Source organism: Loxodonta africana, chromosome 5 (genome assembly GCF_030014295.1).
Source record: "Loxodonta africana isolate mLoxAfr1 chromosome 5, mLoxAfr1.hap2, whole genome shotgun sequence".
NCBI lineage: Eukaryota > Metazoa > Chordata > Mammalia > Proboscidea > Elephantidae > Loxodonta > Loxodonta africana.
In genome coordinates, this window is record NC_087346.1 from 62,043,517 (window position 1) to 62,061,365 (window position 17,849).

Genomic DNA, 17,849 nt, shown 5'->3' on the forward strand with positions numbered 1-17,849 from the left:
AACGTGGTTATGTTTGTCTCCAAAATACCTGGTCTCTTTTAATATTAGCATGCAATTCCTTTATTTTGAATGGATCCTTTAGGTGTAATTTTCTGTCAGAGAGTTGTTGTGAGGGTTAACTTGAGATGGCTTAGGAACACGGGCTGGCTGATTACAGACATTCAGTTCTCTTTCTCGCAACACAGATCTCCAGCCACTCATTACTATGTCTACATACAGCTCATGCCTAATATTAACACAGGAGCCAAGAATTGAAAAAATCGTATTTTAATTAATAATTTCCAAAGAAGTAAAACTAAAACACGTTTTAGCCTCCTTTCCTTTTAATTCATGCAATTAACTATTTCTATATTACTGTAAAATTAGCCAGGTGCATATTGCCCATACTGAGTGAAGATTATACTAGAGTAGTATCAATACAGAAGTGGCCTCGTTCTAGTTTACTGTGGAAAAATAACTATAAATTAATGTTCCAAAACAAAAATTGAAATTCTTATTTACAATATGCACCATTCATTCATTCACAGCAAAGTCATCTTATTCAGTTGTCCAAAGGTTACGTTTTAGAAACGGTTCATCTTGGAAGATTCATCAGGAATGATGCTACTTAACATTAGCTATTCTATTGTGCTTTACAATGATTACATTATGTTTGAGGAAAATATGTGACATATGCTATTTTGGTCATCTAGCACTACCACAACAGAAATACCACAAGTGGATGGCTTTAACAAACAGAAGTTTATTCTCTCACAGACTAGTAGAAGTCCAAATTCAGGACATGAGCTTCGGGGGAAGGTTTTCTCTGTCAGCTCTGGAGGAAGGCCTTTGTCATCAATCTTCCCCTGGACTAGGAGCTTCTCTGTGTAGGACCTCTGGGTCCAAAAGGTGCACTCTGCTCCCAGTGCTGCTTTCTTAGTGGTATGAGGTCCCACAACTTTCTGCTCCCTCAGCTTTAGGCACACCATTCTCCTAGTCCATTTGAGTGATAACTCCACCCTTAGAAACTCCAGAGGCTGTGGCTCCACCCTTTGAGACCCCAGAAGTAATGGCCACACACTTTGAGGCTGAGGCAGTGCTGCTTCATATGTTTCTTGTCTGTTAAGCTTCTGCTTTCTGTTCTCAGCCCTTCGAGCCTCACCACTGTGTCTGCCCTGCTGGGGCAAGTGTTCCAAAGTTCTGTAGCTCCACTGATAAGGGCCTGAAGGCACCCCACTCCACCAGTAGACTTCAGCAGGAAGACACTTAGCTCTCTTGCTCCGTAGGTGGCAAGAGTAATTCCACTGATAAGTGTCAGGAGGCACCCCACTCCTCCAGGAAGCCTCCTGTGCAAAGGCACTCAGTGATCTTGCCCCATGGGTTGGCTCCAGTGCTATCTGGCACTGGTCTCCTGTTCTGCTGCTGCCAGTTCTCTGCTGCTGCTGGTACTCTGCTGCTCCCACTACTCTGCTGCAGCTTCTCACCATCTGCGCCATCTCCAGTGTTAACAGTTCTCCTCACTTCCTCCTGAGTCCTCTATCCATTCAGTTTCAAAACCACTGCCACATTGCAGGTATCTGCTAGAGCAGCACCATACTCTCTGGGTACCAAATTCTGTCTTGGTCAACTAGTGCTGCTATAACAGAAATACCACAAGTGGATGGTTTTAACAAACAGAAGTTTATTCTCTCACAGCCTAGTAGACTAGAAGTCCAAATTCCAGGCATCAGCTCCAGGGGAAGGCTTTCTCTGTCAGCTCTGGAGAACGGTCCTTGTCATCATTTATTTTAACAATATTCTACATTAGAATTATCATAGGAATAGGAACTATGGACAAGGGAGTGAATTTTATTTTTGCATTAAGCAAGATCTCATAAAGCTCCTAGTTTGTGGTAGGGAGTGACATCACTGATGCGTCACCATCCAGAACTGCTTCTATTAAACTCATGGCATGATGCAACCAGCTTGTATTAAAAGACTTTGTAGGGGGTTGCTGAAGAAGTTGTTCCTGATAACGAATCATAAGTGCCTTATAAGGACTTAACAAGGAATACATATTTAATTTCTTAGTAATTCTTCTCCAATAGAACTCTTATATTGAAGAAATGCATTGATTGACAGATTGAGTGATTGATATTTTTAATTGTGCATCAGATATTTTTTCCTGTACATAGAGTTTTTAATCAAAAAGCTTTGTTTTATATTAGAATATACTAATATAAAATTAGATAGCGTCAATATCAGAGTAAATTATTCAGAATAGTTGCTTTAATTTTTCCTCTCAAAGTAAATTGCCTTTGGGGAACTCACTGAGAATTTATATATATTTCTTTCATTGAAGCTGTCCTTTAAAAATAAAATGATAAAACCCCCTTCTACATTATAAAACATGTTTTATTTGTAGTATCTCTCCATTCAGGATGCAAGATATGTTAATTTAGGAGCTTATAGATATACTTATATATTCAAAGTATTCATGGAATTTTATTCAGATTGTTCACTGCAATGATCAAAAAACAAACTTTAGAACCTAACTGCAAATGTACAACTCACTTTTAAATGAGAGGATAAAGACAGTAAAGAATGATATAAAAAGTGTATTAAAAATGTCCAGAACTATTCAGAGTCTCCATGAGTTGGAATCAACTCAACAGCAAATAACACTGGCACCAAGGAGAGTGCAGCATTAAGTACAAAGTTTATCCAGATGATATGATATACAGGTAAATATCCAAATGTCTAAGTATATGAGCATTTCTGTGGCATGAACCTTGAAGCAAAAAATTCAAACTGGCTTTTTTCCTTTGTGTTTATATGTGTGTGTGTATGTGTGTGTGTGTGGTGTGTGTGTATGTGTACTATTCTTACATTTTACCTGGCCTAGTTGATATGCCTTTACTCATACTACTTATACTGCAAGTAGAAAACTGAACCATGATTAATATTATGCAAATATTATTACATGTAATTTTATGATGCATTATATTGCCCTTTAACATCATTCTTTGCATGTTAAATTACTCAATATGAACAGAACTATGCATACATTTTCATAAAATGCAAGGTAATTTTTTAAATTACAGATTCTTATACTCTGTCCAGTAAAACAGATCTCTTACTTAAAGATGTTTGCTCTTCTATAAAGAAAAAGGAAATTATTTAATTTACTATTTAATGGTTTCATTTTGAAAGTGAAATCCCTTTTTGTTCACTAAACACATGTCCAATGATGTCTGACTATGGTCTAAATGAAATCACATTAATACAAACCAACTGACCATCTGCTGTGTGCCAAGTCACTGTAGTAAAGAGGCCCGAGCAGAATGTCTCCACTTTCCGCATATAGTAGCTTATCTGTTCTTTGCAGCTATAACCATTACCAACTGTGTGATAAACTGAATAAAACTTTATAAGAGTCATAAACTATAATTCCTATTATTTTTAGAACAGAACTTTTTAATCACACGGAAACAATATTTTCAAAACAAAAATACATCTATGGCCTTTTAAAAAAATCATCTTGGTCATCATATTAAATCTTACTATAAATTTCTCTATATCTTTGCTTTAATAAGCTTCTATAGCCAAAGATTGATACGTTTTGCCATAATGAAGTTTTTAAGCCCCTTAGTGGTTTTCCAGTAATAATAACTGAAATTAATGGTGCCATTATTTTAGTTTTTGGACTTTTCTTTTATTAAAACCATCATTTTAGAATGTTTAACATTAACGAGCTTTTTATCAATATCAGTTATCAATAATGAGCTTTCTATACTCTGAGAAGACCCTTAATTTGGCTTCTTAATAAAGAAAATAAATTCTATAAAAGCAATTTCATCAGAAATCCTTCTTTTCTGAGCTGATCTGCATCAATAGATATTTGCTGCTCTTTTGAAATCATACCTAAAGTGAGGCAGGCTTTCAAACGATATTTTATTAAGCGATGTTAAGCAAACCCGAATCCCTCTAAGGAATATTTTATTTTTCAGAACTATACTTCAAATATGTACTTATTATCATTATCTTATGAACGATCGATTGATGATTCATAAAGTACCCTAGTGTTCGCTTCAACCAAACTATTTTTTTTTTCTTTAAAATAAATTACCAAGGTACATGTACTAGTGTTATAAAGGAGAAATTGTTTAAAGAGGTTAAGTGTTCCCAAGAAAATATACTGAGCTGTTTTCAGATTTTTAAGGTGTCCTTTGCTCATCATCATGGTTTCCTGCCAAATACAAAAGATTACTATATTATCTGTTGTTCTTTTCAATTATTACTTTGTTTTTTTATTATGAAAATGTTCCCCAAAAAACCACACGAATAGAATATTATTATAATTAGTTCACAATTGTTTGACCCCATGTACCTATCACCCAGCTGTGATAATTTTCAACAACTTGTAAATTTGTTTCATCTATTCCCTTCCTCTATACTCTCGTAAAGCAAAACCCAGACACTTGATTTCAACTGTATGCATTGCCAACCAATTAAATTATCTTCCTAAAAAGCAAAACGAAACAAAATACCACTACAATATCCAACAAAATTTACAGTAATTACGTATTTTTTTATGTATTAGTAGCTCAATACTCAAATAAAAAATCTCTTATTAACTCAAAATTGTCTTTTTACAGTATTTTTATATTTTGTATACCAACAAGAATCTCCCACTGCATTGCTTGTTATGCTGCTTAAGCCTATGTTTATCTCTGATACTCCCTTCTTCTGTTATTAAGTCATTAATTTTTTTTTAAGAAACTGACATTCATCCCACAGAATTCCTCACATTTCTGAATTTGGTTGCTGTTAATATTGTAATGTCATTTGACATTTTCCTCTCTCCTATTTCCTGTAAAATCATAGTTCAATCTAGAGACTTGAGTGGACTCAGGTACTTTGCCGGAGGGGAGGAAAGAACACTTCACAGGTGGTGCTGTGTACTTCTTTCTGTGCAATGGCACCATTAACCTACCTGCTGCTGTCATGTCAATTCTGACTCATAGGGACCCTATAGGCGCAAAATGTCTAATTGTTACACTTTTCTTGAAGTTAAGATTGATCAGTGGCATGAAAAGTCTAGTGGATTCATTTTTAGTGATGTTAAGATTGATGAGTGGGTTTAGGTCTTGTCAGACAATCTCTTCATTGTGAAGTTCTCTACTGACAATATATCCTTATGGTCTTGCTTGAGCTGATAGAGACACCTTCCTCATTTTGTGACTGCTTAGTATTCCATCATGTATTCAACAAGTGTCCAATTGATAGACAAAATCTAATCTTTTGCATTACAAATATGTTGCAATGAATAATTAAATGCATGCATTATTTTGTATTTTGCCAGTATTTTAAGATATTTCTAGAAGTTAGATGGTTATGTCTAAAGGTAAATGCATCTATAATTTTGCTAAATAGTGACAAATTTCACTCTAAAAGGGATTGTACCTTTTTACACTCCCCTTATGTGTAAGTCTTGTATGACAAATACAAATGGATGATCAAATTGTATGAGGTATCTGCATTAACAGTGAAAAAAAACCCACATTTTAAAATAATTTTGTCAAAGCTACCTCAGGAAAAATATCTAGGGAAATGGTTGTTGATATTGAATTAAAAAAAAAAAAAAAAGCAGCTTATTTTTTGATATTAGCCTTAAAACTTAAGAAAAATGTAGTTATCTTCTTTAATGTTAATATGATATTATCTATACTAAAATATTCTATGAACAAGAATTCATCAAAATACGACATAGCCAGAAATAACATTAGAGATCATTGTGTCTAATTCCTACAAGTTAAAAAATGAGGACATTAAAATTCCAAGAGGTTGATTTTCCCAAAATTTATGTAGCAAGATGCAAAGTTTAAAGCTCCAGTTTAATGTTATTTAACTTTAACTTCAAAATGACTATGTTAAAGACATTATTAACAATAAAAAATTTCAATGTAAAAGCTTATCTTTGCTATCAAATATCTAAATCTTAGCGAGAAATTAATTCTTATAACCTACTTCAAACCGAGTAAAATTAGTACTTGGTGATATGACATTTTATAGTTTAATATAAATTTAAACCATTACAAATTTCAGAGGCAACCTTCCCGATCCATCCAACAAGAATTTACCTCAAACACTGTGTGTGTGTGTGCATTTGTGACTGTCATTGGTGATTATTAATTTTGAAGTCAACCTCATTGCATCAACTGAACCTGCGTAGTTATTATTGAAGTGACTAAGATTTGAAACAGTAAATCAAGATCCACAAAACTTGTGCTCAGTAATATAAAATACATCGACAATGGAACTGTTAATTGTTTTCTTCAAAAAAATCTTAACTTTTTTTAATATATAATTTTTTTAAATATATAAGTAGAATAGTTCTTTGTGAAGATTTTTTTTATACTTTTCTTTATTTTACAATTATCTTTTAACCTCATTTGTACTTCCAAAATATATTTTAAAATCACTGAGGGCCAGGAAAATGTGATATTTATCTTTGATCATCCGTAGTATCTAGCATGTGCTCTGCACATAGAATAAACAAACCGGGGCTTGAAAAGACTGAATACAGCTAAAGTATGCGTAATTTATCAGTGGAAGCTAGATAATTAAGATCAGAGTTGTATTATGCTGTACATTTATTCAACACTTACCCGAAGGATGAAGGTTCTGTTCCTCTAAAAATTCTAGATCAAGCATGAGATCATCTTCGTCTAGTTCGCAAGATCCCAAATTATTCAAAACATCCTGAAGAGAAAGCAAAATCAATGCTTAAGAGACCAAAACACTTGGGAAATGAGGAAATGCTCACATGCAGATGCTGTGAAACAAAGGGAACTCAAGTGTAGAAATAAAAATATTAACTGAACATCAGAAATTATTTGACTATCTTATGGACTTTCAAATTATCGCTCCAATAAAATTTTCACAAATTATTCTAAAAATTCTTAATTTTTTCACTTGTGCATTAGTTTTTTTTGAAGAATATTTAACATATAATTAAATGGAATTGTGTTTGGACAGGTATCAAATATATTATAATATAGAAAAGTTTTTATTTTAATCAGAACTTATTTAATGATGGTAAAAAAAGATAAAACTGGTTATTGTAAATGCACAAAAAAGATATAAACTTTTTTTCAAAGGTATAAAAGTCTATAAACTAGAATTTTATATAGTTCCACTTATGTTTATATTTCAAGTCTGGGTAACAATCTTCTGACAAATTTAATGAATTATTTCTCAAACAAATTATGTGTATAGTGCCAATTGTGAAACATTAACTTGGGGCATACTTGGAAGTAGGGATCTAGTTCCAATTTCTCAATCATTTGCTTTAGATTAGCAAGACAGAACGGAAAAAAAAAAAAAAAAACATTAAGTTAAAAAACATAATGATTGAGTTTTATAAAACCATAAATGTATCAAAACTCAGACTATGTTTCCTTTTTTTTTTTCCCAAAAGAGCAAGCAGAAAGTAAACTAGAGGTTATATTAGAAGTTTGGACTACTCTTTAAGGAGTAGTCCCACATCGATTTGTGTATTTGTGTATATAGGTAGGTGGCGGCATGTATTAAGAAAAGTAAGAACTCAGGTTTACAGAGTAAAAATAAAATACCAAGAGTATAAAAATAGGACATTGAGAAGAACAGGCTAAATGCTATACAATGCCACAAATGTCTCAAATCAGTTTTTCAATTGATTTCAATGCTGCCATAATATTTAATGAAGTAAGTACTGATAAAAGAAAAGGCTGTTTAAATTGTCAAATGGACGTGGACATTTCTTGGGAGTAAAAGCACAGACTTTGCAACTTTTAAATAAGTTACTCTCATTCCTTGGATAGAGCACTGTAGTATGAAAGGTGATAAATACTCCCAAATCAAAGCACTTCTTTCTACAAATGAAGTTAACTAATAATTTAAACTATAACTAGAATCAACTGTTTAATGGTAGCCCTATCCTACAGTGTGATGGTGATATCCCACCAAGAATAATTTGCTTCTCTATACAGCTTCAAAAAGATGTTCCAAAATATAGACAACAAGCAATAAGCTGCCACCCTAAAAAATGCAAAATAGGATACTGCAACAGAAGAGACAGAATTGAAGAAAAATATTGAAAAGGAAGAATTTAGAAAAGAATGATTTTGAAAAGATAATATCATCAGTGATTATTAAACATTATCTAAGTGATTGACCAATGATATTTAAAAGCAATGAAGGAAGAAACAAAGGAACAAAAGAAATAAAAGGGTGCCTATCATATAATTGGAGCCCTGGTGGCACAGTGGTTAAGAGCTTGGTTGCTAACCAAAAGGTCAGTAGTTCAATTCCACCAGCAGCTCCTTGGAAACCCCCTGGGGCAGTTCTACTCTGTCCTATAGGGTCACTGTGAGTCAGAATCTACTCAGTGGCAATAAATTCCATTTTTTTTTTTTTTTTTGTTATCATATAATCATCAGCTTTTATTGTAATTAAGGGCACCTTACTCATTGTAACCATATATACCTGGTTTGCCCAGAACTCCTCCCTTCTTTTGGGCATCACCCCACCCCATTCACCTTTAGAAAAAACTTCCAGCTTCTTATGTGATCCCAAATCCCTGTTCTTTGTCTAAGGTCCAAGATGGGCATCTTAACCAACTGCTTGACCAGACCCCTTCCTCAGGATTTTCCTAGCTGAAAATGAAACAAGTCTCTATCTCATGATAGACATTACAAGATGTAAAACTCTATAGTCACAAGGACCTTGCATTTCATTTTATGGCTAAACATGAAAACTTCCATGTCGTTGTTACGGTTAGGCACCATCGAACTGATTTCGGCTCATCACAGTGACCCAATGTGAGAGTAGAACTGTCCTGAACCATTTTCTAGGCTGTAATCTTTACGACTCGACGGCACTGGGCGGTTCTGGGAATCTTTACGGGAGTAGACTGCCATGTTTTTCTTCTGAGGAGCTTGGGTACATTCGAACTGCTAACTTTTTGGTTAGTAGCCAAGTGCTTAACAATTGGATCCCTAGGACTCCTTTGAAAAATGTCATAGTAGTAGTTTTTCTGGTTCCTAGTTCTAGCAATTCTTGAAATTCACAGGTAAACATGATATTTTTAAAGTTAGATTTTTCATCCCTCTTTTGAATTTTGACAGGTAATACATCCATCTGCAGTTTGAACTATGTTCCTAGGCAAATGTATAAATGTTTTTAGCAAGAAAATACTTAAAAATCCTGCCACTGCTATTCCAACATTTCATTTTAAAAAGTTAACACCAATAAGGTGAATAAATTGAATTTGGAAAGCCTAATAGATTATTCTAAATTTTTTCTCGTATTTTGCAGTTGACACTTGACATTTAGACTAGTAGAGATCTATTTACCATTGGTCTGGGTGAACTCCTTCTTAAATCTACTCATTTTAAATTACCTTGTTTTGATATTTTGCTTACAATGCAACTTTCTTGTCAATGCAGTGGAGAGTCTTTGAAACTGGTGAAAACTCTTAATGAAAAGTGAGTAGATACAGCAACATGATATGTTACAAAGAAAAATCAATGTGAATGCATAAACAGAAAAAGAAATATTATTTCCACATCTGTCCCTGAAAGAGCACTTTTTCCATAATCGGCACCAATATCTACCAATAAAAAAGAACTAGGGCTCCTAGGTTATTATGGAAAGAAAAAGAGGGGACAAAATATTTCTGGGAAATCTTTTTGTTGCCAAAAAAAAAACAAGTTTGGTCTAAAAGAAAAAATCAGGGGAATTTTTGAAAGGCTAAGAAGAGGCTCTTCCCTGGTTCAACTCTGAGACGATAAGCATCAAAAACAAGCAATAATCATTATGGCTAAATGAAACAATTTGTGCCTGTCAAAGGCTATGAGTTCATAATTCTCAAAACAAACAAGTTAATATGGACGATATAAAGAAGTAGTAGCAAGACAATAAAATATAAATAGGGTAGAATATCTTTAATTTCTATTGTTGCTAACAAATAGCTTATAAACATATATGTGGTATATATAAACTTATATATTTTCCTTCTTCAATTCTATATTTATAAAATTTAAACATGTATTTCTGTTTGTGTCAGCAGGGACCTTTAAGTAAAGTAATGGCCCCCAAAATAGGTTTTACACCAGGAATAGAAAGGACTGCCCAGCAAAGATGGTCATACATAATACCAAGTTGGAAGGGGAGTCCAGGAGTTAATTAACACTGATGCTCAAATCTAAGAGGATTCAACTGTGTGTCTCACGTATTTGATAAATTGGCAGAATATCTAGAAAAAGGGTGGTAACTAAGCAGAAATAATGCTTCTTTATCTCCTGGTAGATGAAAATTCTACATAGCCTCCATAATAAAAACATGATAATTACAATCCATGAATTTTTTAAATGTAAACATACCAAACCCATATGTCATAATAAAAGTACAATTATTATGTAACACAGGCAATTGGGCCTTAAAAGTACACCACTTTGTGAGAGGACACCAGTATTGCACAAATTGAAAGCCAGGCTTAAATTTAAAAAGAAATTCCACATTGACCAGTATTTTGGGGCTGAATCATCTCTGAATGTACAGCAAATTATAATGACTAGGCAAAAATCTCACCCTGTCAAAAACCCAGAACTTGCAAATTTAAGAGATGACTATCTTTTCCTTTTAAGTCTAGTATGGTTACTGATGGAAGCCTTGATGACTCATTGATTAACTGCTTGGGTGCTAATCGAAAAGTTAATAGTTCAAACCCACCAACCAGGGAATCTACTGGAGAGAAGACCTGGCAATCTCCTCCTGTAAAGATTACAGCCTAGGAAATCCATAGTTCTACTCTGTCATATAGGTTGCTATGAATCGTAATCGACTTGACAGCACATAGCAACAACCATGTTACTAAAGTTTAAGAATGTATGAAAACAATTAGGTATTTCTGAAATCCTAGGGAACCACCACCATTTTCACTTAACCAAAGTGTAAAAACAAGGAAAAAGATCAAAGAAATGTAAACCCCTAGTATTAGCACTTTTGTCATCACTTCTATGGTAAGCATAATGATTTGCTTTGGGATCATTGCAATATGTGGGTATATTTTTCTTCTTCAAAAGTTATTAAAGCATTTAAGATAAATTGATGTATTAGAATTATACATTGTGAAGAATTTGATTACATAAAATCTGAACCAATTTTTACAGGTCATGGAAAATTTAACTTAACATATATTCGATTTTATTGGTATATTTACCAGTATTTAGAGAATAGTTGATTTTTCAATTTTAAGGATATAATAATTATTTGCTAAATGCATGAGATTAATAAATTAACTATTAAATAAAGCACAAATATTACCCAGTGTTCTTCTCTTAGCAGACATTTCAAAAATCTCTTAATAACACTGATTATTCATTTAATCTTGCACATGCTTTGATATCAGGAGCCATTAAGAATAAACTAAGTTTTGATTTGCATTTCTCTAATGGCTAATGATCATGAGAATTACCTCATGTATCTGTTAGCTACCTGAATGTCTTCTTTAGTGAACTGTCTGTTCATATCTTTTGCCCATTTTTTAATTGGGTTATTTGTCTTTTTGCAGTTGAGTTTTTGCAGTATGATGCAGATTTTAGAGGTCAAGTGCTGATCAGAAATGTCATAGCTAAAAACTTTTCCCAGTCTGTAGGTAATCTTTTTACTCTTTTGGTGAAGTCTTTGGATGAGCATAGGTGTTTGATTTTTAGGAGCTCCCAGTTATCTAGTTTTTCTTCTGCATTGTTAGTAATGTTTTGCATACTGTTTATGCCATGTATTAGGGCTCCTAACGTTGTCCCTATTTTTTCTTCCATGATCTTTATCATTTTAGATGTATTCAGGTCTTTGATCCATTTTGAGCTTGTTTTTGTACATGGAGTGAGGTATCGGTCTTGTTTCAATTTTTTTGCAGATGGATATCCAGTTATGCCAGCACCATTTGTTAAAAAGACTGTCTTTTCCCCACTTAACTGTTTTGGGGCCTTTGTCAAATATCAACTGCTCGGAAGTAGTTGGATTTATGTCTGGATTCTCAATTCTGTTCCATTGGTCTATGTATCTGTTGTGGTACCAGTACCAGGCTGTTTTGACCACCGTGGCAGTAAAATAGGTTCTAAAATCAGGTAGAGAAAGGCCTCCCACTTTGTTCTTCTTTTTCAGTAATGCTTTACTTATCCAGGGCCTCTTTCCCTTCCATATGAACTTGGTGATTTGTTTCTCCAGCTCATTAAAAAATGTCATTAGAGTTTGGATTGGAATTGCATTAAATGCATAGATCACTTTTGGCAGAACAGACATTTTTATAATGTTAAGTCTTCCTATCCATGAGCAAGGTATGTTTTTCCGTTTATGTAAGTCTCTTTGGTTTCTTGCAGAAGGGTACTGTAGTTTTCTTTGTGTAAGTCTTTTACATCTCTGGTAAGATTTATTCCTAAATATTTTCTTGGGGGCTACTGTAAATGGTATTGATTTGGTGATTTCCTCTTCGATGTTCTTTTTGTTGGCATAGAGGAATCCAACTGATTTTTGTATATTTATATTGTATCCTGATACTCTGCTGAACTCTCCTATTTCAGTAGTTTTCATGAAGAAATGCTCCTGATCATTAGCCATTACAGAAATGCAAATGAAAACTACAGTGAGATTCCATCTCACTCCAGAAAGGCTGGCATCAATCCAAAAAGCACAAAACAATAAATGCTGGAGAGGCTGTGAAGAGTTTGGAACACTTATACACAGCTGGTGGGAATGTAAAATGGTAGAACTGCTTTGGAAATTGATTTGGTGCTTCCTTAAAAAGCTAGAAATAGAACTACCATATGATCCAGCAATCCCACTCCTTGGAATATATCCTAGAGAAATAAGAGCCTTTACACGAACAGATACATGCATACCCATGTTCACTGCAGCACTGTCTACAACAGCAAAAAGATGGAAGCAACCAAGGTGCCCATCAACGGATGAATTATGGTATATTCACACAATGGAATACTATGCATCAATAAAGAACAGTAATGAATCAGTGAAACATTCATAACATGGAAGAATCTGGAAGGCATTATGCTGAGTGAAATTAGTCAGATGCAAAAGGACAAATATTGTATAAGACCAGTCTTAGAAGAGCTCAAGAAATAGTTTAAACAGAGAAGAAAATATTATTTGATGGTTACCAGAGGGGAGAAGGAGGCAGTGTATGAGAGGGGTATTCACTAATTAGATAGTAGATAAGAACTACTTTAGGTGACAGGAAAGACAACACACAATACAGGGGAGGTCAGAACAATTGGACTAAACCAAAAGCAAGGAAGTTTCTGGAATAAACTGAATGCTTCGAAGTCCATCATAGCAGGGGCAGGGGTTTGGGGACCATGGTTTCAGGGGACATCTAAGTCAACTGGCATAGTAAAATCTATTAAGAAAACATTCTGCATCCCAACTTGGAGAGAGGCATCTGGGGTCTTAAATGCTAGCAAGCAGCCATCTAAGATGCATCAATTGGTCTCAACCCACCTGGATCAAAGGAGAATGAAGAACACCAAAGACACAAGGTAATTATGAGCCCAAGAGACAGAAAGGATCACATAAACCAGAGACTACATCGTCCTGAGACCAGAAGAACTAGATGGTGCCCGGCTACAACCAATGACTGCCCTGACAGGGACCACAACAGAGAACCCCTGAGGGAGCAGGGGATCAGTGGGATGCAGACCCCAAATTCTCATAAAAAGACCAGACTTAATGGTCTGACTGAGACTAGAAGGACCCTGGTGGTCATGACCCCCAGACCTTCTGTTGGCCCAGGACAGGAACCATTCCCGAAGCCAACTCTTCAGACATGGATTGGAGTGGACAATGGGTTGGAGAGGGATGCTGGTGAGGAGTGAGCTTCTTCGATCAGGTGGACACTTGAAACTATATTGGCATCTCCTCCCTAGAGGGGAGATGAGAGGGTAAAGGGGGTTAGAAGCTGGTGATAGGGACATGAAAAGAGAGAATGGAGGGAGGGAGGGGGCTGTCTAATTAGGGGGAGAGAAATTGGGAGTATGTAGCAAGGTGTATATAAGTTTTTGTGTGAGAGACTGACTTGATTTCTAAACTTTCACTTAAAGCATAATAAAAATTAAAAACAAAATGAAACAATAGAATAAACTAAGTAATAATCAATCAATCCAAAAATTAATTTTCTAAGATCATGGGATGTAACAATGAACCTAACAGGCAATGGTCCCTTTCTTCTTAGAGCTTACAGCTTATAGCATTCTAGTAAAGTAATGCCAATTCCCTTTATAAATAAATGAAACAGGTATTATTATTTAAAATCATTCTTACATGTTCGGTTAACGTGAATCAATTCTCAAGAGCCTGGTTACCATTTTTTGAAATTACAATTTTTTTTTTATAAAACAATTTTTCATGCTACAAAAACAAGAAAACAGACTCTGTTTACTTCATTAAGATATAACCATTTCCAAAGGTAGGGCCAAGATGGCAGAGTAGTCAGATACTTCCTGTGGTCCCTCTCACAACAAAGACCCCCGCCCCCCGCAAAAAAAGTGAATAGTTTTTATATGACTATCTAGGAGCCCTGAACATTGAAGACAAAGTTGAGGAGTTGGACTGAGTGGCAGATGGAGGGCGAGACAGTTCAGAAGCAGCGAGGATTTGCCTGAACTGACCTGGCCAGCACCCTGCACGCTGGATTGGCTGGCGCACTCTGGGCAAGGCAAGCAGTAACACTTGGAACACATGTTCCTCATCAGGAGAAACCAAGCAGCAGAGTGTCTACACAAGTCTCCAGAGCCAGGGGGAAGCGGCACTGGAACTGCAAAAGTGCAACCATCCAACCTACCATGCAAGATCAAAATAACCCTTCTGAACTCTGGGAAGTATCTCTCTCCCCTTCACCCAATCCCTCCCCACTTTGCTCTGGTCCCAGTCAGGCTTCAGTGATTGTCACACCTCTGAGCCAGAAGTGGGACCTATTGCATACCCCGAGCCATTCTCCCAGCTTTGGAGAAGGAACAAATAACAAATAGGAAAAGATAACCTGCAGGTTCCCCTAAGCCTGCACCTCAGAGCAGGCACAGTTCCTTTGCCTAGGCACAGGCATAAGGGGTTCACAGACTCTGAATACCTTTCAGCACTGCCTAGACCTGTGTGGGCCCATTTCAACAGTGTAGGCCCTCATTTGCATAGTGCAACAGGGTATATATCTGAAGTCTATTTTCAACCGCAATAGTTAAGGGGGAGTGGCAGATTCATAACATTTGACACTGCTCTACCCATTAAGTAGGGTCCTCACCTACTCATATCAGGGACTTGAGGACTGGTGGCTCCACCCATGCCATCTAGCCACCTATGCCAAGGATCCAAAAATAAGTGGTGCCTCCCAATCCTTAGAGCCAACAGCATTGAGTACCCATACTCCGGCTGCAAAACCCACCTACGTACATGCTGTAGTGAACAGGGACATACCTTTTACCCAGGCACTCAGGGACAGTTATCAACCTGCTACCTTGCTCAGCATATAACCTCCTACTGCAGCCAAATACTTGTGCCTGCTCCAATCACCCCTATGTAGCCCTGCCCATCTAGGATTGTAGGTGAGAGCCTACTACACACTCAGTGACTGACAACCTGGACACTCAAGCTGAATCAACACAAGAAAAGTAAACAGACTCCTGGGCTGACATACTAGCTCTAAGTACCTGGTGACAGGATGTGAGAGCTTCAAAGACACCGATAATCAAAGTAGCTCCCACAACCAGCCTATTTGAGCATATTAAATCAAAACAAACATGAAGCTAGGACACAGTAAGCAAACATAAAATAAATAAATATAATAACTTATTGATGGCTCAGAGACAATGGTCAATATTAAAACACATAAAGAGGAAGGCCATGATGGCTTCAGCAAGAGACCAAAACTAAGAGCCAGGAAACCACCTGGAGAAAATCAAGGTCTTGAAATTACTGGATGCAGAATTCAAAAGATTAATACACAGAGCTCTTCAAGAGATCAGGCAAAAAGCAGACCAAACCAAAGGCCACACAGACAAGGCAATAGAAGAAATGAAGAAGGCTATACAAGAGTAAAATAGCAAATGTAATAGGCTGTAAGAATCCACAGAGAGAGAACAAATAGAAATCCAAAGATTAGCAACAAAATTTCAGAATTAGACAACTCAATAGACAGTCATAGAAGCAAAACTGAGGCAATGGAAGTCAGAATTAGTGAGACTAAAGAGAAAGTACTTGACACCAATTATTTGAGGAAATATCAGATAAAATAATTTTAAAAAATGAAGAAACCCTAAGAACTATGTGGGACTCTATCAAGAGGAATAACCTATGAGTGACTGAAGTACCAGAAAAGGGGGCTATAACAGAAAATACAGAGAGAATTGTTGAAGATTTGTTGGCAGAAAACATCCCTTATATTGTGAAAGATGAGAAGATACCTACCCAAGAAGCTCATCAAACCCCATACAGCACAGATTCCAACAGAAAGTCACCAAGACATATTATAGTCAAACCTAACAAAACCAAAGATAGAGAATTTTAAGAGTGGCTAGGGATAAAAGAAAAGTCATCTATCTACAAAGGAGTTAATAAGACAAAACTTGGACTACTCAGCAGAAACCATGCAGGCAAGAAGGCAATGGGATGACATATATGAAGTTTGGAGGAAAAAAAAAAAAATTACCAGCCAAGAATTATATATCTAGCAAAACTGTCTCTCAAACATGATAGTAAAATTAGGGCATTTCCAGATAAACAGAAGTTAAGGGAATTTGTAAAAACCAAACCAAAATTACAAGAAATACTAAAGGAAGTTCTCCAGTTACGGTATCAATAATGTCAGATAACATCCCAATACTAGAACACAGGACAGAATAACCAGATATCAACCCAGACAGGGAAGTCACAAAACTAAATCAAAGCTAAAACACTGAAAATAGGGAAACAGAAACATCAATATGTAAAAGATGACAATATTAAAACAAAAAAAGGGACTAAATAATGTAGTCACAGAACTTTCATATGGAGAGGAAGTTAAGGTGATGTCAAGAAATGAAAGACTGACTGACACTCAGAAAAAGAGAGGTAAATTTTAAGGTAACCACAAAGGAAACTAACAATCCTACACATCAAAATTAAAAAGAAGAAAAACATAAAGACTCAGCAAATAAAAAATCAACAATGAAAAGGAAATACATAAAGAAAAATGACTCAGCACAGAAAATTAAGAGGAACAAAGACACTGTCAACAACACACACACACAAAAACATCAAAATTATAGCATAAACTCATACCAATGAAAATACATCAAAATTACAGCACTAAATTCATACAATGAAAATAGCAGCACTAAATTCATACCAATGAATAATTACAGTGAATATAAATAGACTAAATTGGCCAATAAAGAGACAGAGTGGAAGAATGGATTACAAAACACAATCCGCCTATATGCTATCTACAAGAGACACACCTTAGACTCAAATACACAAAGAAACTTAAATTCAAAGGATGGAAAAAATATATCAAGCAAACAATGATCAAAAAAGAGAAGGAATGCAATATTAATCTTTGACAAAATAGACTCTAAAGCAAAATCCACCACAAAGGATAAGGAAGGACACTATACAATGATTAAAAGGTCAATACACCAAGAGGACGTAACCACAATAAATATTTACACATCCAACGCCAGGGCTACAAAATTCATAAAAAAAACTCTGTCAGCACTGAAAAGAGAAATAGACAGTTCCACAATAATAGTAGCAGACTTCAACACACCACTTTCAGTGAAGGATGGAACATCCAAAAAAAAACT

General features: G+C 35.5%; 1 protein-coding gene across 8 annotated transcripts in view; it reads right to left on the reverse strand.

Moving 5' to 3' along the window:
- The window catches only part of CCSER1 (coiled-coil serine rich protein 1), an 845,607-nt gene that overhangs the window by 544,042 nt on the left and 283,716 nt on the right, over nt 1–17,849 (reverse strand). For all 8 annotated transcript variants that reach the window (XM_064285541.1, XM_023553241.2, XM_023553242.2 and 5 more), the window contains one exon: nt 6,630–6,723. In XM_064285541.1, the coding sequence (XP_064141611.1) occupies nt 6,630–6,723 (94 nt within the window). The remainder of the gene's footprint in view (nt 1–6,629; nt 6,724–17,849) is intronic.